Genomic DNA, 21558 nt, shown 5'->3' on the forward strand with positions numbered 1-21558 from the left:
AGAGAGACAAGAACAGAGAGGGAAACCAGAGAGGAGGGAAGAGAGCCGGGTGGGCACGAAGGCCCCGGCCTGGATGAGTGCCTAGGAGGTGAATGGCCTGGGTTTTTCCGAGGCCAGCACTCGCACTCCTGGGGTCAGAACCGGAAAGAGCCAAGTCACTCCGCTCTGAACGCACTGGGCAGAGAAATATGTAAATCAGGGCTCCCTGCGCCCTGGAGAGTGGCGAAATTACGCCCGCCCGGTGAACAAGAAGCAACAAGCTCCCAGGCGGGTGAGCTGCAGAGGGTGGCAGAGTCGCGGGGGAGGGAGCGGCTGCAGTAAGGGGGGTGGGGTTCGGAACCTCACACCCTCACACCTAGTTCCTAGCTTCTAGGGAGCCTGGAGCCGGGCTCCCTCCACCCTCTGCTCGCTGCTTCTCTCCCTTCCCCCTTCCTCCCCCTCTTCCCCCTCCTTCCTCCTCCCCGCCGGCCTCGGTCCGCGTACTTAAAGCGGCGCGGGAGGGCAGACGCGGGCGGGCGGCCCGTTCGGGCGGTGGCAGATGCGCCCAGCGGTGGCAGCGGCCAGCGGCGCGCAGGTGACCGGCCTGAGGCGCAGCCTGGTCAGGGAGCGCCCGGGGAGAGCTGGCGGCAGAGGGCAGCCGATCCGCCTCCAGCGCGCGCTTCTCGGCGCCAGGAGCCGTCCTGGGGCGTGTTGGCGAGCGTTGATATAGATATAAGGACATTTCTCTTCATGGCGTCACGTGACATAATTACCACCAGAATCAATCAAGATGAATTGCACGTCAGCGCCCGGTGGGGATTTTTGCTTAGTTGATCCTGGCCCAAGCCTCTTGTGCAATCGATGGCTCAGGTTGGCTGCGCGGGAAGCGGCCAGGGGCTCGCTGGCGCGCACGCCGCGGAGCCATGAACGACTTTGACGAGTGCGGCCCGAGCGCAGCCAGCATGTACCTGCCGGGCTGCGCCTACTATGTGGCCCCGTCTGACTTCGCTAGCAAGCCGTCGTTCCTTTCCCAACCGTCCTCCTGCCAGATGACTTTCCCCTACTCTTCCAACCTGGCGCCGCACGTCCAGCCCGTGCGCGAAGTGGCCTTCCGCGACTACGGCCTGGAGCGCGCCAAGTGGCCGTACCGCGGCGGCGGCGGCGGCGGCAGCAGCGCGGGGGGCGGCAGCAGCGGGGGCGGCCCCGGCGGGGGCGGCGGCGGCGCGGGGGGCTACGCTCCCTACTACGCGGCGGCGGCGGCGGCAGCTGCGGCGGCCGCGGCGGCCGAGGAGGCGGCCATGCAACGCGAGCTGCTCCCGCCCGCGGGCCGCCGGCCGGACGTGCTCTTCAAGGCGCCTGAGCCGGTGTGCGCTGCGCCGGGGCCTCCGCACGGCCCCGCGGGCGCCGCCTCCAACTTCTACAGCGCGGTGGGCCGCAATGGCATCTTGCCACAGGGCTTCGACCAGTTCTACGAGGCGGCGCCCGGGCCCCCGTTCGCCGGGCCGCAGCCCCCGCCGCCGCCCGCGCCGCCACAGCCCGAGGGTGCAGCCGACAAGGGCGACCCCAAGACCGGGGCTGGTGGCGGCAGGGGCAGTCCCTGCACCAAGGCTACCCCTGGCTCGGAGCCCAAGGGGGCAGCGGAAGGCAGCGGTGGCGACGGCGAGGGCCCCCCGGGAGAGGCGGGGGCCGAGAAGAGCGGCGGCGCAGGTAGGCACGGGGTGCTGGGCGAGCGGTGGGCCCGGGGGCCGCGGGGGAGGGGGGGCGGCGGGGGCCTCCCTCTGCTTGCGCCTTTTTATGTGCTACTTTATAAGCATTCGAAGAGGTTTATACATCCTATAAGATTTCCCGGGCCGTTGTAAAGCGTGTTTATGGTAGGAAACCAATTTAGGTGGGCTTAAGGTAGACTTCGAGGAGGACATTAATCGCTGTAGAGAGCCTTTTCCCAGTTTTGGGCAGGGGGTTGCTAGATACCATGGAAGGAGGGAGGGAGGGAGATTTCCAGCCAGTGTGAGTGCATACACCGGAGCCTCCCGCTTTTAAGGGAGAGAGGCGGGGGGGTGGGGAAGTGGGGGGAGTTTGATCCTTGCACTGGACTTTATCCAAGCCTCTAGCTGACGCGCGCCGCTGGAGTCAAGCAGATGCCCCGGCGGGCCCGCTCTTGTTTCTCTTCCTTCAGGTTCCAGTTTAGAGCCTGCCTTGCCCTCTGCTTCCCCACCTCTGTGCCAGGCTCTGTGTGTGTGTGTGTGTGTGTGTGTGTGTGTCCGGGCGTGAACACATGTCCACGCCCGCACTCTCTCCTGTGCCCGCCCATATATCATCCCCCACGACGCAGGCAGGGCCTTTCAGCCGCGGCAGAGAATGTCCCCAACGGGGCCAGGGCCTGGCCCTCGCTCAGTGGCCTGGGCGGGCTGGTGGGGGCTGGCAGGCAGCGGCCTCTCTCACCCCTTGGTCTCTTTGCCTTGCAGTTGCCCCCCAGCGGTCCCGGAAAAAGCGCTGTCCCTATACCAAGTACCAGATCCGCGAACTGGAACGCGAGTTTTTCTTTAACGTGTACATAAACAAAGAGAAAAGACTTCAACTCTCTCGGATGCTCAACCTCACTGACCGGCAAGTCAAAATCTGGTTCCAGAATCGCAGGATGAAAGAAAAGAAACTGAACAGAGACCGTCTGCAGTATTTCACTGGAAACCCCTTATTTTGAGAGCTCCAGGAAGCGCCCCCTCCCCAGCCCCACTCACCCACCCTCCTTCCCACCAGCCTGCTCTCCGCAGGCCCAATGTCCTTGGGTTTAATGACGTCTCTTCTCTGTGGAACTTCACGATTCCTTCCCACGGTCAACTCGGGACCTCCCAGCGACCACTGCAGCCTGCGGACGAGGCCGGGACTTGGCCGAGCGGATCCTAATAAGGGGAAAATGGTAAATGCAAACGTCCCTTTACAATTTTACCGCCAATGTGCTGTCGTTCCTCCTCCCCCTCTCCGCGTCCTCGTGGGGACACGGCGGGGTCTCTAGGAAGTTGGGCCGGGTTGGGGGTGCTAGAAGGCGCTGGTGTTTTGCTCTGAGTTTTAAGAGATCCCTTCTTTCCTCTTCGGTGAATGCAGGTTATTTAAACTTTGGGAAATGTACCTTTAGTCTGTCATATCAAGGCATGAGTCACTGTCTTTTTTTGTGTGAATAAATGGTTTCTAGTAAAATGGAGGTTACAGCTTCAATACACTGCATGAATTCTCCTCTTTGAGGTTTAGTGCCCCATTAGGATATTTTAGTGGCCAGGACCCATGCAACTGAAAATCGAATGAAACACTTTTTAGTCCCACTAAAATAGTAGTCGTTCCGTCCCACCACCTCTAGGTTACACTGGTTTTAAAAATCATGTTAGTGATGAATTTCTGAATTGATGATGTGACCAAGCAATGCTGGCGCTGCCTTCTCCAGGCAGTAAGGCTGGGGCAGCAGGAACCTAAGAAGCAAACTCCCACCCCCACCCTAGTCTAGTGAACTTGGGATTTCTGAAAAGACAGCAACCATTTTAAAAAACTGGTTAGAAAATCCAAATGATCTCTTACAAGCTAACAAGGAGCCACAGTACCTTAAAAAGAAACCAAAATTAGAACCTTCCATTGAAGGGAAAAGTTTTCGAAAAGGAAGTCATCAGTAGGTGGAGAGGGCTTGCTGATATCATAAGTGGACCTGGAGCAGGGAAGGTAAACCCTCCCCGCCCCCACTGTAATAGGGCCAGGAGCTGCAGACCCTCTCACGGCATTTATCGCTTCAAGTTAAAGAATGTGGTGAGGGCTGTACTGCACTTTATGTTGCAGGGCCAGGCCAGGCTGTTTACAAAACCTTGAACTGTCTAGACAACACCATAAAAGCCAAAGTTCTAAACAGCTTAATTGGGTTATATTATACACCTTCTGGTGGGCCCAAAAGAGATTTCCGCAATGTGCAATAAACTGGAGAAGTGAGAAAAGCTCTCTCTCTGAAAAGAGTGAAGTGAATCTTATGACTCTTAACCTCTCCTAAGCCCAAAGACAAAATATAAATCTATAAATGCACAGTACCCCATGCATCTTTCAAGGAGTCATGCATTTCAAAATGCAATTTTAAAAATTGCTAAGCCTTATTTGGGAAGGAAAAAATAAGTGCATAAATGTATGCCTTTGAACTTCCGAAATGTCAAGGTCATCACCTTTAACCTTTCTGAATAATTAGGCGCCTTAAGGTTCTTCTTGATTTTCAGCTGCCACCCACTCTCACACATACATGCTCACACGTAGCCAGAGCCACACACACATTTATGACCACACAAAATCATACCAGGAGCTCACCATAAATCTAAGAAAATTCCTAATTTCAGGATCAATAACCTTAATTTCTCTGCAAAGGTTTGTGTAATGCAATAGCAGTCAACTTCTTTTGAAAAATACTGATTAGATTAAAATGCCTGCTAGCTGTTTTCACTACAGCTAGGAAAGGCTGAGAATTCTGGCGGGGGTTCTTAAATAGTAGTCCCCTTTGCTTTAATGAAGAACTACAGTTTTAAAATCAAGCATTTGAAAGAGGAAGTTCTGTGTAGCCTTACACTTTCATTAAATTTGAAAGCAATTTGCCACCCTGTGAAATAAATTATTGCACTTTCTATAATAAGGAACAAAAGGAAATATAGTTATATTGCTTTTAAAAGCATCCTTTGGTGAAAGATGCAATGGAAACAAAGCCTACAATCGAAAAATTTCGTTAAGAAGGGGATTCCTTTGGTATTCTAGACATCGGTTAAAATTTTAGTGCCCTAATAGTATGATCATTTCATGAGCTTAAAACAGTTTTTTTTCTTTCTGTTTCCATCTATTTTTTAAAACTGCATCTAAACGTAGCAAGCTTGTGTGCCCACCACCCAAGGCAAGCCGAACCCGAGATACCATTTTCCGTTTGCAGGGGCCTGGAGATCCACACGAGGGCGCGCTCACGTTCCAGAAGCCGCCTTTGACCAAGAGGCCGCGGTACCTTATCTGTCCAATACTGGATTCTAATAGGCAACCTCAACCCCTTGGAAACAGGCGGCAGCTAAGATGTTTGCTAGTTTATTTGTTCTAAGCAGCCACGAGGTGTGAGAAGTTGTATAGAGACAGAAAACGGAGCAATTAGATTCACGAAACAGTCTAATCTTTGTCTCTTTAAAGACAAAGCTGTTGCAAAAGAATATCTTGGTATAACTTGATGGTGTGGAGGAGAGAGTTTTAAAAGATAAATGTATGCATTTCGAAATATGCTATTGCCACTGCTAGTTAATTAAATTAGGGAAAATCAATTTTCTTGGTTTCAGTGTGGAGACCCTTGTCTAGGGTTGGACACCCCCACTGACATCCCCCTCCCCCCCGCAAAAAAAAAAAAAAAACCTTCATCGGTTTTACCCCCTCTCAGACCGCCTGGGATGATTAAAAGGCTTTTGTTTATAACAGATCAGGGCGCGGGCCACTTAGCCAAATGTCTCTCAGAAAAAAATAAGACGCATGGGGGACTGGGAGAATCGTTCTGGGAGCCCGCGGCCGTGCCTGGAGTGCGCGGCTACCAGTGGCGACCGGGTGGCGCCGGCAGGACTGTGAGTTGGTGTGCCCAGGCCTGGCTGGGCTGATGCGGACACGGGAGGCAGCAGGCACTCAGGGGGAAACGTTTATACTTCAAGGCGTTGTGGAACGGGGAATATATTTGAAGCAAACGGGCTTTGCCTTTGACAGAACACTGGCCACCCTTCCAAGTTGCACGCCGGTCTTGAGCAGAGTTGAATTGTGGCTCTCAGAAGCAGTGCATTCGTTGCGTGCCCTCCTTCCTCCAGCAAAGCCCCTGACCTTGGGGAGGGCCTGTGTTCCCGTTCGGAGTTCACAAGAGAGGAGACAGGGCTCCCGGACAGTGGCCTCTCTAAGGGAGGATGACTGCCCCCTTTCCCTCCCCGAAGTTCATTGTGAAGAGCCTGCAACCCCCAGAATTAGCGCCGGCCTTGTTGGCCCTCCAAGCCCTGGACCAAAGGCCCTGGGGCCTGCCGCTTGCCCCTCTCCCGGAGCTGGCCTCAGCTTTGGTGGGGAGGCCGGGGCTCCAGTGAGCCCCCCGGCGAGGCTTCAACGAGTGGCGTGGGTGTTCCCCGCGGGCAACCTTGGCTCCACTAGTCTGCCGCCGGTCCAGCTTGTCTATAGTGTGGCTACCTTTCCCGAGGCTGAACGGGGTCCTCGGTCTATGTGGAGTGAGAGCTGCCCTCCCTAAATGTCGTTGTGTTCCTCTCAAGGCGGCCCCAGCGGCTGCACATCTGGCTGTGCGGGGGCCCCTTGGACTTGGCTGGCAGCCGCCTGCGAAACACCGCTTCTCAGCGGTCTGCAGTTCCTTTCCTCCCTGCGCCCAAGATGGGCCTGACAAGGGTCCGGGATCACACCAGAACCTCTGGGGGCTGAAGACCTCTCCCCATCCCCATCTTTCAGAGTGTGTGGGGCTTGCGGAGAGTGGCCTTGGATCCTGAGGCACCAAGGTCTCCGACTCTGAAGTGGAAGGGAAATGCGCGAAGTAGGAGCCTTTTGTGTCTGTGCAGAAAGAGGCTCTCCGGCTGCCGGCCCTTGTTGCACGTCTCGATAGACCCCTTATTGCATTGGTGGTAGACTCCCCATTTGCCCCCTAGATTTCCTTTCACCTTGGCTTGGAGGTGCACAGTGCAACCCGGAGGAGCGCCCTGGGAAGACAGCTTTTAATTGACTCTATCCGCTCTGTCCCCAAAGAGTGACACAGCCCAGAGGTGGCTCAGGACCCTAATCCGGGGTGACCCTAAGAACCCACAGGTCCACTCAGGCCCAGGGCTTCAACTTTTCTTCCAGGAGACAAGAGTGCAGATGCAAGCCACTTTTTGATTACAAGTGCTAATATCTTGCTCAAGCTGTTCTTTTAATTTTTCCCTGGAAAGAACTGTGGTGTCTTGGTACAAATATGGGTATTCATCTCCTTTATGGTGCAATATTGATTTATTATTAATGATAACTGCTCCAACTGATCTAAAGATGATCGAAAACATCAGCTACATTAAATACTCGTAAGCAAAATAAAGGCTGGCCTGTAGAGCACTGCCTTTTTATTCCATTTGTCTCACCTCAGCCTTAGAGTCTTAGGCACACTTTCCATCCTTTGGGGCTCAGATCATTCTTTTGTATTATTTCTATCTTGCTCGATTTTTTAATGATAAAATATCTCAAAATATTGACAGTCTCTTGTCTCAAGGAGCGGGTCTGAAGGCAGAAATTTTAAAGATAAAAAATAGAATTTTGTGAGAACAGATTCAAAATTATGTCTGATATACACATTTTTGTCTGTGAGTAAAAACCTATTTAACTCTAACCAATATGGGAGTGACTTTGAGCTCAAAGCCACCGAAAGCTGAAATGGAAAGGTCCCCAGATTCTGAAGACACATCCTGCCTATTCTGGCTCACTGCAGACCTACCCGAACGCAAGGAATTGCTTGTTTTTAGCCTGTATGTTTTCTTCATGTATAAATAAAGATTATGAAAGGGCATTTGATGGGCATAAAATTCCCGATTAGATTAAACAGTCTTGCCTTGCTTAGGGTAGGGAAAATTGGGCAAACAAGTTCCCAGCAGCTCTCCTGGCCGAGATGCAAAAGCGCGACACTCGATACTGCTGGAGCGCCAAGCTAGTGTCAGGGCGCCTGCGGCAAGTGAGTGCAGCGGGCACTTTATCCAGCCTTGGGCACGCTTAGCCCTGGCTCGAAGCAAGATCTCTACTACGTGAGAAAGCAAATTTCAGGGCGCTGGTCAGTGGCTGTTAGCTTTGAACAGTACCTTAGCAACCTAGAGTCAAAAGTTATGTTTTGTTTTGTTTTGTTTTTCCTGCCATCCTCAACCCCAACCCCCAAGCTCGAAAATAGCCACCCCTGTGGAAAGGTAATGTTTAAACCTCAGGCTATGCTGGGATGCCGCAGCCAAAGCAGTTAGAGGCGCCAGGCTTTTAACCTGACAATGATGTTGTATTTGAACAGCTGCGTAAAGGTTTAAAAGGTCTGTCTCATTGCCACCGCGGAGTTTTTTAAAAGAGGTTATTGTTTGGGCGAGAGCACTGAGAGGGAACAGGCGAAACGGTCCCAAGGCCGAAAATAATGTTCGATGCTTGTTTCCACCAGGCCAGGGGAGATTCCTTTTTGGGAAGAGGGACAAAGGGTTTGTTGGGAAAGGTTTTTGTAAAGGAGCGGGCGGGCTACTAGGTACCCCAGAATGCTGAGGCGCTTTAATGAACATCAGGCCCCAAAGAAATGTTCTGTTGAGATGGAAACCCAATTTACCCACAAGTTCAGTCTCTGGGCCTGAAATCCAAGGCCAGCCCATGCCCCAGCGAGTATGGGGAAAAGAGAACACAGATGCCCTCCCGGACTGAGAACTGGTTCATGGTCAGAGTTGCTGGGGCCGTTTTAGTTTCTTGGCTGGCAGGAAGGGAACCCGGCAGGCCGAAGGATGGCTCCAAGCCCTGGCCGGCCCCTCACTCAGGGCACGTCTTTGGAAATCAAGGTTAAAGCTCCCCGCTGCTGCCCCGAGGCCCGGGCTTCCGCAGGGCGGCTCACCCGCCTGCAACAAGAGAGAGAGGGAGGAAGTTGTTGAAGTTTCTCATAAAACTCTGAGTTTCCATGGTGGTAGTGGTGGTTCTTTAATGAGCCGGACCACAACCCCAGACCTTATCCTCTTTATAGAAGTTTCCCTCACCAAAGGAAACAGAGAACTAAGATTCCCACCTCCTTTCCCTCCCTTATCCAAGCAAAGCCTTGTCAAATAATTTTAGGAATTGTCCAAAACTGTAAAACTCAACTTCTGACAAAAGTATAGCTTTTAATATTTGACAATTTGTATTAAAACAAAAATTGACCTTCTTGGTTAGCAGCGAAGGGAAAAAATCAATAGTATAATTTTCAATAATTCATAAAGCAAACGCCATTATGCTAAATTTAACTATTAATCTTATCCTTTACAAAGTCTCGATTGATTTGTTAATAAAGTATCTTCCCGTGTGTGGCAACAGCGGGCATAACTCTTTAAAAACCTTCAGAAGCAAGAAAATTACCAAGTAGCCCAAGAATGTAGATGAGAATTTTATTGATCGCCCTGATTCTTCTTAATATGTATTAATAAATTCCACAACCTTTTGTACCTTGCACTTGTCAGAAACCAATGCTTTTACAAAATCCATAAAAGGAAAACATTTTTCTTTGCAGAAGAACCAAAATGACACCTTTGCATTTCTCTCTGTCCTTCTTGGCCCAGTCAGTTTTCTAAAACTTCTGGATTCTGAGGGTCAGAGTTTCCCCTTTTCTTAAATTATTTTTTCCTCTATTCCTTCCTTTTTGCCCTCCATTATCAGGGTGTGGGGAGAGAAACCTCTGTTTAGTTCTCCTGCAGGGAGCCCGAGGGACGCTTTCGCGGATAGTGAACTGCTGGCAAAGAATTGTCTCTGGGCTGAAAGCTCCCAGAGGTCCGGCCCCGCAGAGGTCAGGGTGTGGTTCCTCTGAGAGCCGAAGGCTCGTGTAGCCCTCCGGGGTGCATAGGAACCTGGAGCCAGGCAGGAAGACCGAGGGGGAGACAACGCCGGGACCGACCCATCCATGGGGATCCGGGTCCCGGCCCTCGCTGCCCTTTTTGCCTCCGCCCTCCGAGAGACACCTTGGCCGCTTTTTAGCCCCAGGGGATCTTTCCTTTGGACCCCTGGGGTGGGATGTCTCAGGGCCCGCGGAATCCGCGGAATCCGCGGAAGCCGACTCACCTTCCTGCTGGGCTGCCCGGGACTAAATTAACCAGCCTGCGCCCCCACCCGCTTGTCCTGGACCCGGCCCTCTTAAGCGCGTTCTGCCTGTGTATGTGGGGGGGATGCTTCTGTGCGCTGGCGCCAGGGCACTCTGGCTTCCCTCCCCGTCCGTGCGTGTCCACTTGGAGGCCCCTAGAGCTGAGCCTTTCCTTCCGCCGGTTGGGCCCAGGGGCCGAAGCGGGGGACGCGAGTGGGGCGGGCTGGCCGAGCGAGCCCTGGAGAAGCGGACGGGAGGGCGGCGGAGAGCGCTGGGCCGGTTGTCTCCAGCGCGCACTATCGCGGGCGCGTAGTAGATGTCGCTGTTGTCCGTGCTAACGCGGCCGGCCGGCCAGGCTCTGGAGCACGTGACCCGAGAGGAGGCTGCGGCTCAAGGCCATTTTCAAATCTCATTGGCTTGGTTGTCATGTGGTCGGCAGAGGCATCCACAATTACACGGGGAATGTTTTCCTAGAGATGTCAGCCTACAAAGGACACAATCTCTCTTCTTCAAATTCTTCCCCAAAATGTCCTTTCCCAACAGCTCTCCTGCTGCTAATACTTTTTTAGTAGATTCCTTGATCAGTGCCTGCAGGAGTGACAGTTTTTATTCCAGCAGCGCCAGCATGTACATGCCACCACCTAGCGCAGACATGGGGACCTATGGAATGCAAACCTGTGGACTGCTCCCGTCTCTGGCCAAAAGAGAAGTGAACCACCAAAATATGGGTATGAATGTGCATCCTTATATACCTCAAGTAGACAGTTGGACAGATCCGAACAGATCTTGTCGAATAGAGCAACCTGTTACACAGCAAGTCCCCACTTGCTCCTTCACCACCAACATTAAGGAAGAATCCAATTGCTGCATGTATTCTGATAAGCGCAACAAACTCATTTCGTCCGAGGTCCCTTCGTACCAGAGGCTGGTCCCTGAGTCTTGTCCCGTTGAGAACCCTGAGGTTCCCGTCCCTGGATATTTTAGACTGAGTCAGACCTACGCCACCGGGAAAACCCAAGAGTACAATAACAGCCCCGAAGGCAGCTCCACTGTCATGCTCCAGCTCAACCCTCGTGGCGCGGCCAAGCCGCAGCTCTCCGCTGCCCAGCTGCAGATGGAAAAGAAGATGAACGAGTCCGTGAGCGGCCAGGAGCCCACCAAAGTCTCCCAGGTGGAGAGCCCCGAGGCCAAAGGCGGCCTTCCCGAAGAGAGGAGCTGCCTGGCTGAGGTCTCCGTGTCCAGTCCCGAAGTGCAGGAGAAGGAAAGCAAAGGTCGGTATGAGCAGAGTTGCCACCCCAGCGGGGCGCGCAGACCGGGAACCCGGCAGAGAGGGAGTGCCGGGGTGCCCAGAGCCGAGCCGGCGCCCGACTTGGCAGGTGCTGCTCCGCCTGGCTGTTAGAGGGGTGATCTCAGCCCTGAGATAGTCCCCGCTTCTCCCCTGCTGCCCTGGCCCTCCCCTCCAGTCCTGGTCCCACGCTGATGGCGCCCGGGCAGAGGAAAAGCTTCCCGGTTTTATTTTTCCTGAGCTAGACCTGAACACAACAAAAGAGCGCAAAGGAGACCTGCGGCTCGTAAACACGACCCCAGAGCCTCCTTTCTCCTGCTCAGATTTGCAGTTCCAGTTTTGCCTTGAGCCCAGTGATCCTGTTCGTGTTCAAGTGTATGCACCCCGCATCCTGCGAGCTTGGGGGTGGTGAGGGGAAAGAGATGGCTGGGCTGGTTGGTGCTTGAGCTGGGAAACAGGGCTTACTGCCTTTGCTGGGCTAGGTAACCTTGGCTTTGTTTAGGAAAAGTGCTGCAGGCTTTGCAATCCGTCGGCAAAGAGCGCAAAGGTGGAGGGGGAGAGTGGAACCCGTATTGCCCTCCCTGCAAGGCCAGCCTTAGGGCTGGGCTAAGGCAAAGAGCCAGGGATCTAGCTTTTTGAGAAGGAATCCTGCTCCTCTCCCCCAGTGCTTAGAGGTGGGCCACAGTAGGGGGCTCCCTTTCTGGGGGAATGCTTTTGTGTGGAGGCAAGAAGACATGAAAATTAAGGAAATTCTGGGGAATGCAACAATACCCAGGCAAGGCGGGGGAAGGTGTCTCCCTTCCCCATTTATCTTTTGAAAGAGAATGGGCACCTATAAACCTGACTGTTGGGCTCCCTGTCTGCCTAGAAGAGGTGGGGAAGAAGTGGCAGATTTGGGGACCTGAGGCAGCAGTGTGGTTGGTAGGCTTGTCCAGGCTTGTGGTGGCTTATTCCCCTCTGTCCCTGTTAGGAGCTGAACCCTTAGAATGTTGCTGGGGAGATCTGGAAAGTTTACTATTGTACTAATGTTTCTACAAGTGAGAAAGTTGAAAGAGAGAGAGAGAACCCAAATGCAGACTGTCCTGCCATCATGTCATTTAAGTAACGTGGCATCAATGTAAGATTCCCTTCCAGGGCCCACTTCATGTGAGTAATGTTTAATATTAGCATTTTCCAAAGCGGCCTGGCTGCCAGCAGGGTCATGGCCAAGGGTACATTTGAACAGTCTGAAGAAAAAAACAAAAACAAAAACCAAAAAAAAAAAAAAAACCCCAAAAAAAAAACCTCTTGATTTTTTTTTCTTCTTCTCCCTTTAATTTTGTTAGAGGAAATCAAGTCTGATACACCAACCAGCAATTGGCTCACTGCAAAGAGTGGCAGAAAGAAGAGGTGCCCTTACACTAAGCACCAAACGCTGGAATTAGAAAAAGAGTTCTTGTTCAATATGTACCTCACCCGCGAGCGCCGCCTAGAGATCAGTAAGAGCGTTAACCTCACCGACAGGCAGGTGAAGATTTGGTTTCAAAACCGCCGAATGAAACTCAAGAAGATGAGCCGAGAGAACCGGATCCGAGAACTGACCGCCAACCTCACGTTTTCTTAGGTCTGAGGCCGGTCAGAGGCCAGGATTGGAGAGGGGGCACCGCGTTCCAGGGCCCAGTGCTGGAGGACTGGGAAAGCGGAAACAAAACCTTCACTGCTCTTTGTTTTTCGTTTTGTTGTATTTTGTTTTCCTGCTAGAATGTGACTTTGGGGTCATTATGTTCGTGCTGCAAGTGATCTGTAATCCCTATGAGTATATATATATATATATATGTATATATATATACATATATATGTACATATATGTATATATATGTACATATATGTATATATATACATATATATGTACATATATATAAACTTAGCACGTGTAATTTATTATTTTTTCATCGTAATGCAGGGTAACTATTATTGCGCATTTTCGTTTGGGTCTTAACTTATTGGAACTGTAGAGCATCCATCCATCCATCCAGCAATGTGACTTTTTCATGTCTTTCCTAACACAAAAGGTCTATGTGTGTGGTTAGTCCATGAACTCATGGCATTTTGAATACATCTAGTACTTTAAAAATGACATATATATTTAAAAAAAAAATTAAGAAAACCCACAAGCTTGGAGGGAGGGGGACTTAAAAAGCACATTACAATGTATCTTTTCACAAATGAATTTAGCAATTGTCCTTGGTGAGATGGGATATTGACGATTTATGCCTTGTAGCCTTTCCCTTGTGGTGCATCTGTGGTTTGGTAGGAGTACAACAGCAACCTGTCCTTTCTGTGCATGTTCTGGTCGCATGTATTATGCAATAAACTCTGGAAACGAGTTCGCTCCCTCTGCTTTCTGAAATGGAAATACGTTATGGTGGAAATGAAAGCCTATGGTGAGATTATCTTCTGGTTACACTCCCTGTTTGGGGCATTTGGGCAGGGGAGTGATAGACGAGTAGGGGAAAGGAGATGGGGGAGAAAAGCTGGAGGAGGCCTAGGGTGTTGGATTTTGGCAGTGGTTGGGGGAGAGGAATGATAAGCTAGCCTGAGAGTGAAGTTTTCATAATTGGGAGGAAGGGGAGTCTCCTCTTTCCTTTCCCAGTCCCCAGTGATAGTAACATAATTGCGCTCTCAATGGTTGTGAGCTTTCCTCTGGCCTGAACCTGGTAAGTAAGCCTATACCCCAAGCCACTTTCTCCTCAAAGCTTCCCATTTGTGTGTTTTCTCCTCTTTGGTTTTGGTTGTTTGTTTTTAATGCTTTCAGTGGCGCCTTGGTGATTTCTGGCTGGCGAGCAATCATCAGGGGCTAGGTTGAAGCTAGTCTTGCCCACCTGGAAATTGCCGGCCTCCATTACAGGAGCAAGGACAAGCAGCAGTGTAGCACTGCAGCGGATCCAATTCTGCCCCTTTTCCCTCAGCCCTACCCCCATCCCCAGCGCAAGACAGCCAGACCCCAGAGAAGCCGAGGATGGGTGAGTTTTCCCATCCCACTTTGCCTTGATCTCCTTGTGGACGGGTTTTATGCTCCGTCATTACCTTTTAGTGGCCCACATGAAATTTTTTTAAAGGAAGAAATGAAAAGATTTTCCCCAGTCAGTCTTTCCTCTATTTAATTACAAAATGCTGGTGGGAACTGCTGCATCTGGGATGCAAGAAAATGCAGAAAGGGTGACTGAAAATTTTGCAAATGAACATGACTTCCCATGAAGTCTAGTGTTCCATTCGCTGCCATGGCCCAGGAGACTCCCACCAGCTTCCACCGGCTTCTACAGGATCCCCACTAGAGAGCCCAGACTTATCTAGTCCTGTCGGGGAAAAGGGAGAAGAGGTCTTGCAGGAGAAAGCTAACAGGAAATTCATTACCCCAGGTCCTGCCTGCAGTTTCAAATAGCTTCCAGCAGTTTCACAAAACACATCCTTTGCATTTCTTCCTTTTAAATGTTTCCCTAAGAACGATCCATTTAGGTGCTATAAGTCCTCAGCCAGGGAGTCTCTGGGACACTGGCATTCAAAATTTTAAACTTCCGCCCCAAAACCAGGAACATTCCAAGACCGAACTCTTTTAGGGGGCCATTTCCTGGGGGTGGGGGAGAGGGCTTGGAATCAATGCTAGATTGAAAACGTTGTAATAGGTTTGCCCCATACTTAACACCGGTTGGGCAGGAGGAGGGTAATTTTTATTTAGCCGTTTCTCCGATCATGTGGGGAGCACCATTAGTTGTTGATAGCGGGCCATGTATCCGAGGAAAGCCTGAGCTACAAGGCAAAGGCATCCCCTCTGGAACAAAATCAGAAAGCTATTGGCAAAGGTAATCAATCAGGCCATAAGTAGCCATTTACCCGCTTCCTTTTCGGGGCTGGAGGTGGGCCGGGAGCCCTCCAAGGGTGAGCTGGGCAACTTGTAGAGCGAGGAATATGCCCTCCGCCGCTGGCGCCCCGGCCGCTTTTGTCTGGGCTCCCAGCCGGGCTTCCGAGGCTTTGTACCATGGATTTGGGAGTGACAATGGGCATTTCCCTCAGATTCAAGGCTGCTCAACCTCACCTCTGTAGGGGGAAAAAAAATCAGAAGGGAGTGGCCCAAGGACCTAGCCATTCGGCTGAAATTTTTAGACATTTTGGGAGTCTCCTCCGAGGCCTTTAAGTGCGAACCGCGCGAAGCGGCCCTGCCGGGGGAGACTCGCTGAGTCAGGGCTGAGGCGGCGGGCGGGAGCAAGCTGCTCTAGCATTTGGGCTCTGCCCTGTGTCGTGTTCTCTTCCAGGGCCTTTCCAGCATCATCGGAGAAGACGAAGCACCCTGGCCGCCACTGTCCGTGCTGCGCCAACTCGCCCGGCCGCCCGCCCTTCCGAGGGCAGGCAGAAGCCCATCTGTGTCCTCCGCCGCCGCGCCCGGCCGCCCCGGCTCGCCCCTCGGGCCGCGGCGTGTGCCCAGCCTCACGTCGGGGTGTGTGTGGCAGCGCGGGCGTGTGTGAGTGTGGCAGGGGGAGGGGGCCCTCCGAGCTGCTCCATCCGTCCGTTTTATTAGGGACACATTAATCTATAATCAAATACACCTCATAAAATTTTTATTGAAAGGCATAATATCATTACAGAGGTCTTCCACCTGTTTTAAACAACACGACAAGCTGTGAGCAAGCGTGTGTGTGGGGATGTGTGGGGATGTGTGGGGAGGGGTGGGTGTGGGGAGGGAGAGAGGCGAGGGGAGAACAGCTCCCCTCGGGCGCCAGGGGCCGCCCCGAGGGCCCGCCTGCCTCGGGCGACACCGGCCTGGCGCGCCCCCGGCCGCTCCGTGTGCCCTGGACGCGCCGCCCGCGGCTCGGAAGCTGGAGAGTCAGCGACGGGGCCCGACTGCGGGACCCAGGGCTGCAAGAAGAAGCGAACAAATAGTCCCCAGCGCCTCCTCTGGATGCGGTCGCGTCTGTGATCCTGGCAGCCGCTGGGCGGGCCAGGCCAGGCCGGGCCGGGCCGAGCCGGGCACATGGACCTGGGCCTGCGGGCTCTAATTGCGGCGCTTATGTTGATGATTTTTTTTTTTTTTTAATCACAGCAGCCTCCAGTTTAGCGGACTGATTTACTCTTGGTATTGGTAAATATGATCACGTGGGCTGCGCGACCAATGGTGGAGGCTGCAGCCTGCGAACTAGTCGGCGGCTCGGGCGCCGGAGGGGAGCGGCTCGGCGGCCCACAGTGTAACCTTGGGTGGGAGCGCGGGACGCCTCAAAATGTCTTCCAGTGGCACCCTCAGCAACTACTACGTGGACTCGCTTATAGGCCATGAGGGCGACGAGGTGTTCGCGGCGCGCTTCGGGCCGCCGGGGCCAGGCGCGCAAGGCCGGCCTGCAGGTGTGGCTGATAGCCCGGCCGCCACCGCCGCCGAGTTCGCCTCGTGTAGTTTTGCCCCCAAATCGGCCGTGTTCTCTGCCTCGTGGTCCGCGGTGCCCGCCCAGCCCCCAGCAGCTGCAGCGATGAGCGGCCTCTACCACCCGTATGTTCCCCCGCCGCCCCTGGCCGCCTCTGCCTCCGATCCCGGCCGCTACGTGCGCTCCTGGATGGAGCCGCTGCCCGGCTTCCCGGGCGGTGCGGGCGGTGGCGGTGGCGGTGACGGAGGTGGTGGAGGCGGCGGTCCGGGCCCCGTTCCCAGCTCTGGCCCCAGCGGCCCAGCCAACGGGCGCCACTACGGGATTAAGCCTGAAACCCGAGCGGCCCCGGCCCCCGCCACGGCCGCCTCCACCGCCTCCTCCTCCACTTCCTTATCCTCCTCCTCCAAACGGACTGAGTGCTCCGCGGCCCGGGAGTCCCAGGGGAGCAGCGGCCCCGAGTTCTCGTGCAACTCGTTCCTGCGGGACAAGGCGGCAGCGGCGACAGGGGGAACCGGGCCTGGGGCAGGGATCGGGGCCGCGACTGGGACGGGCGGCTCGTCGGAGCCCTCAGCTTGCAGCGACCACCCGAGCCCGGGCTGTCCGCTGAAGGAGGAGGAGAAGCAGCATTCGCAGCCGCAGCAGCAGCAACTTGACCCAAGTAAGTGCAAAAGAAATTGCCTCCTGATTTATTGCTGAAACCTGTAAGGCTCGAATGTGCAAAACTGATAGTTTTACTAACCTATAAAAACGTCTAGACGCCTACCCAAGCCTAGGCGAGCAACATGCATCCATAAAAATAGCTTCCCATAACCACCTACCCTGGGCGCTCGGTTTGTACGGTAAACAGAGCGCGGGCATTAAGGCTTTTTATGATAATTCCCCCCAAGTTGTGAAAAGCGACCATCCTTGGTGAAATTAATTTAACGACCTCTCTTCCCCACCCTGTCGTCTCTCCCTGCCTCCCCTCCGCCCCTCTCTCCCCATCTCCAAACCTCCCTCTTTGTAGACAACCCCGCAGCGAACTGGATCCACGCTCGCTCCACCCGGAAAAAGCGCTGTCCCTACACCAAATACCAGACGCTTGAGCTGGAGAAAGAATTCCTCTTCAACATGTACCTCACGCGGGACCGGCGCTACGAGGTGGCCAGGATTCTCAACCTAACAGAGAGACAGGTCAAAATCTGGTTTCAGAACCGTAGGATGAAAATGAAAAAGATGAGCAAGGAGAAATGCCCCAAAGGAGACTGACCCGGCGCGGTGCTGGCGGGAGCGCCCAAGGGCAGCGGATTTGTTGTTGTTGTTGTTTTCCTTGTGGGTGCTTGGTGCTTGATTTCCAGAAACTCTCCAGCGACTTGGACGTCTTTTTTTTTTTTTCTTTTTCCTTTTTAGATAGAAGTAACTATGTGGTTGGTCTCTGTGAGGTATTTGGGGGACTCTGTATTTGCTCGTTTATGTGTTGGAAAAACCAAGTGGCTTTGGGGTTTCGCCCTATCCCACTCCCTCCCTTTCCTGCTCCATTGATTCTTTAAGAAATGCTATATTTTGTGAGTGCACGCTGGCTTGGGGAGCCCTCTCTTGTGTAAATGTCCCCCATGTTTCTGAAAAGTGCTGTAGTTTAGTCCCCTCACCCCCAGCACTGCCCAAACAGGGGCCAAGTGCGCCCCAATTCCAAGAATGAAGACAGAGCGACAACAGTGCGGACACCCCGGCTGCTAGCCCACCGTGAAGCCCGGCCGGGTTGCCCACCAGTTGCGAAAGCCCCCTTTCCTCAGGGAGCACGCGGGACCTCGGCGGAGATCTCCAGTGAGGCCTAGAGAGAGGAGCCCAGGGCCTCGGGCGGGTTGGGGTTTGTCCTCAGTGCATTGGACGCACTGCTCTCTCCCCTGAAGGCTGGGCTCGCGTGGGCGGCCGCGGGTGGTGGCCCTCCCGGTTCCTGCCCGAGGACCAGTTGTAAATGTTACTGCTTCCTACTAATAAATGCTGACCTGATCAAATGGAGCCCAGACGCTGGCCCTAAACGTTGTGTGCCTGCTTTCTCTGCCTCTCTGCAAAATATCACACTCAAGATATTTCTCCTCTACCCCTGGGAGGGGGACATTGTTAAAAATTCAGGGCCCTTCCACCTGACAGATCTCTCTGATGTGTCTCTGCCTTCTCTGCCTCACATCCCTTTATGTAGGCAGATGCAGCAGCACAGACCCTGTGGGGGGACATTGGTGCCTCCCCAAGCCTGGTTCAAGGTCCTCCACGACCTCTGTGCTTGGGCCCAGTGTTAGCCTTGCAGCAGCGCCCAGAGAAGCCAGCAGGCCCCAGAAGCCAGGCACTTTCAGGCTGGGGCTTGGGTACACAGCACCCTAACCTTCCCTGGGCTCCTGGAGCCCCAGATGCCAAACCCCTCTCCAAACAAGGGAAAGGCCAACTCTGCACTCCGGAGCAACTGTCCCAGCTCGGCGGGGCTGGCTGGCTCCAGGAGGTCCCAGCTGGTCAGGCTGTGAGCTTCTGCCCCTCCCCACCAAAGCCCCAAAGTGACCTTAGCGATCAAAATGGTCAAGGCTCTCCTCCCCAGCCACCTCCATTTCATCACCCCCTTCCCCCCCACCCAGCTTCTGTGTATGTTTAGCCCCCAGCTTGGCCCTCTGAGGGCTGTATTCAGGGGCTAAAATGAAGGTCATTGTAAGTGAGGGTTTGGGTGAGCACAGCCTTTGCAGGCCAAAGAGGCGGCACTGCCAGGTGGCCTGAGCTGGGTGGAAGGTGGGGGTGGTGGCAGAGATCTTGGGGGATCCCAATGAAAGAGGGGACTCGAAGAAAAAGCAAAGAGGGGCTGAGAGGGAAAGCCAAGGAAGGCCCAGATCCGGCAGAAGCTGCTGTGCACCCCTGCCACTGTGGCCAACTCGGTACCTAGGGCTCTTTGAAAACAGGAAGAGCCAAGGTGTCATAAAGCTATCTAGCCGGCCAGACGTCTGGAGGTAATGAGTTTACGACAGGCCGGGTGCTTTGCTTTGAAACCATCTCATTTTGATGTTTGTGTTTGTGGGAGGAAAGGAAAAATGCAGACAAAATGGGGTCTTAAAATCTAGACAATAAAATATAAACAAGACTGCGTGGGACCAAGAAGGCAGGGGCATGGGAGCTGCCGGGTGAGGTGTGAGCGCCTAGGAAGTAAACATGATAGAGGTAGGAAGGAAGAGGTGAATGAATTTCTGATTTTTGAAATGAACCAGATATTGGAAGTAGCCTAAGGTGATGGCATTTTATAATATTTTGACTATGACCACGGTTTAGCTGGTTCTTTAGAAACAAACAAAAAATTGGCCTGTTATCTGGGGATAGGGCGGTTAGTGATCTTAGGTCATTTACCCAGGTGACAGTCTCCCAGAAGTGTGGTTTGCGCGAAAAGATGAAGTTAGATGCCTATTCATAAGAATTTGTGGCCCTCCACTCCAAACTTTGAAGCAAAATATTGTTGGAATTTATGTCTATTCACTTATAAAAAAATACAATTGTTACACCTAAACTGGAGGAAAGCAGTTTTGAAGAAGAGTAAAAAGATTAACCTAACAGGAAACACTTAAGCCAATTGAATAGTCATTGCTTTTAAAAAAAATTCTAGTGGAATGCTTAGTTCAATGACTTTTGATATATATTTTAAAAATCCCATTTATTGTCCATAGAAATTCAAACGAACAGAAGCGCAAAGGGACTTTCCAGACAGCCGCTCAGAGATCCAGCAAAAAGCTTTTGATTTGGCTTCGATTCCCCCCAAAATCGCCCACCTAAGTGGGCCCAAAGCATTAAAGTTACAGTGTTAAAATAGCAAATATTCATGATTTAATCCTAAAAGCAACAGCTGTAAGAGAAAAACAAAAACATAACAATACTTGATTTCTGTAATTTCTTGGTTGCCAAAGTGGTTCCTCTGGAAAAGAAAAGGCCTCTTGGCAGTTGATATTTAGAAAGTTGTAGGTTTTGTTAAATCTAGCCTGTCCTATAATTGTTTTAAAAGGCACAGCTGGGCGGTTACAGCATGGGAACTTTTGGTGTCTGGCAAAAGAAGGGCTGGAAGCTTTTGGAAAAGACACTACTGGAAGCTGTTGGGAGCACTGATTAGAATATCCCAGGCATGCAGGAGCTCCTGCTTGCTGCTCTTGACTTGTTGACAGTCACAGGAATGAAGCATTATTAGCGTCAGCAGTCCAAGCCCCAAACTAAAGAACGAGATTAGAATTGGTTTAAGATGAATAAAAATTAAATTCCGTGGACTGGAGGTGGCATTTGGCCACTAGAGAGCGCTGTTGCTCCACTTTCTGATCTCGTAAAGCTGGAATTGCGGCGGAGAAAGGTTTTGATTAAAAATATTTACAATCTTATTTTTAATCCCAAATTAGGATAATTTTAACCAAAAATAAACAAGGTGTACTATTAATTTCTGTGTTTGCTGGGCATAAAATTTTGGCTCGATCAGGGCTTCAGAAAATTTGGACTGTGGCACAGCTGAAACTATAAAACATTATGATAAATTAATGTATTATATCAAAACAGAAAGCTGTAAAAAGCATAGATCTTTGCTTACTAAGTTAATCGCGCTCTTTTTCTACTCATATTATAAACGGAATGCTTAAATAAATGTTAAAAACTGTTTTGTCCCAAGAGGAAATGTTGTGTTGTAACGTTTTCTAAATTTGGCCTGAATGTCTATAAATGAATTTTCTAGTGTTCATTTTTCTTTTATTCCTCCGAAGAATCACACAGTTCTACAAGATGCCTGGTATTGTTGAGATCCGGGCTCTTTCATTTTTTCCCCCCATTCCATTCCAAAATCCACTCATTTATCCAGGGTTCAAAGGCGCGCGCACACACAAACACACACACGCCAAACTGAAAAAAAGGGGCACAATTACAAAAGTAGCTCCAAGGCTTTATTGACAATAATAATCTTTTAATTGGGCATTTGCAAGATTGGAGGACAAATCCTTAATTGTCAGAATCAATTCGTTCGCCTTCGGATTTAAAGAAAGTCATTATACTTGGCAATAACCAGCAGAAAAAAAACCCCACAAAAACAAACAACAACAACAACAACAAAACCCTTGCTC

General features: G+C 52.1%; 3 protein-coding genes across 3 annotated transcripts; all 3 read left to right on the forward strand.

The window, feature by feature from the left end:
- Window positions 1-826: 826 nt before the first annotated feature.
- HOXD11 (homeobox D11) lies at window positions 827-12474 on the forward strand. Its single transcript, XM_054549048.1, has 3 exons — window positions 827-1686; window positions 2445-2896; window positions 12404-12474. The coding sequence occupies exons 1-2, from the start codon at window positions 903-905 to the stop codon at window positions 2678-2680; spliced, it is 1020 nt and encodes a 339-aa protein (XP_054405023.1). The 5' UTR covers window positions 827-902; the 3' UTR covers window positions 2681-2896; window positions 12404-12474.
- HOXD10 (homeobox D10) lies at window positions 10266-13443 on the forward strand. The gene is given in 3 exon segments (NM_001133713.2): window positions 10266-11064; window positions 12404-12885; window positions 12930-13443. Coding segments are annotated over 2 exon segments (1023 nt in total). The 5' UTR covers window positions 10266-10319; the 3' UTR covers window positions 12682-12885; window positions 12930-13443.
- A 2337-nt stretch (window positions 13444-15780) lies between these two features.
- On the forward strand, window positions 15781-18468 carry HOXD9 (homeobox D9). Its single transcript, XM_024243235.3, has 2 exons — window positions 15781-17123; window positions 17472-18468. Exons 1-2 carry the CDS (start codon window positions 16328-16330, stop codon window positions 17711-17713), a joined length of 1038 nt encoding a protein of 345 aa, XP_024099003.2. The 5' UTR covers window positions 15781-16327; the 3' UTR covers window positions 17714-18468.
- The last annotated feature ends 3090 nt before the right edge of the window (window positions 18469-21558 follow it).

This window comes from Pongo abelii, chromosome 11 (assembly GCF_028885655.2).
Source record: "Pongo abelii isolate AG06213 chromosome 11, NHGRI_mPonAbe1-v2.0_pri, whole genome shotgun sequence".
NCBI lineage: Eukaryota > Metazoa > Chordata > Mammalia > Primates > Hominidae > Pongo > Pongo abelii.

Excerpts from the sequence above, each read along its gene's own strand:
- HOXD11 (XM_054549048.1), top strand. The coding sequence starts at position 903 with ATGAACGACTTTGACGAGTGCGGCCCGAGCGCAGCCAGCATGTACCTG. Across the intron at positions 1,687-2,444 it reads CGAGAAGAGCGGCGGCGCAG|TTGCCCCCCAGCGGTCCCGG; the intron begins GTAGGCACGGGG and ends TTTGCCTTGCAG.
- HOXD9 (XM_024243235.3), top strand. The coding sequence starts at position 16,328 with ATGTCTTCCAGTGGCACCCTCAGCAACTACTACGTGGACTCGCTTATA. Across the intron at positions 17,124-17,471 it reads GCAGCAGCAACTTGACCCAA|ACAACCCCGCAGCGAACTGG; the intron begins GTAAGTGCAAAA and ends CCCTCTTTGTAG.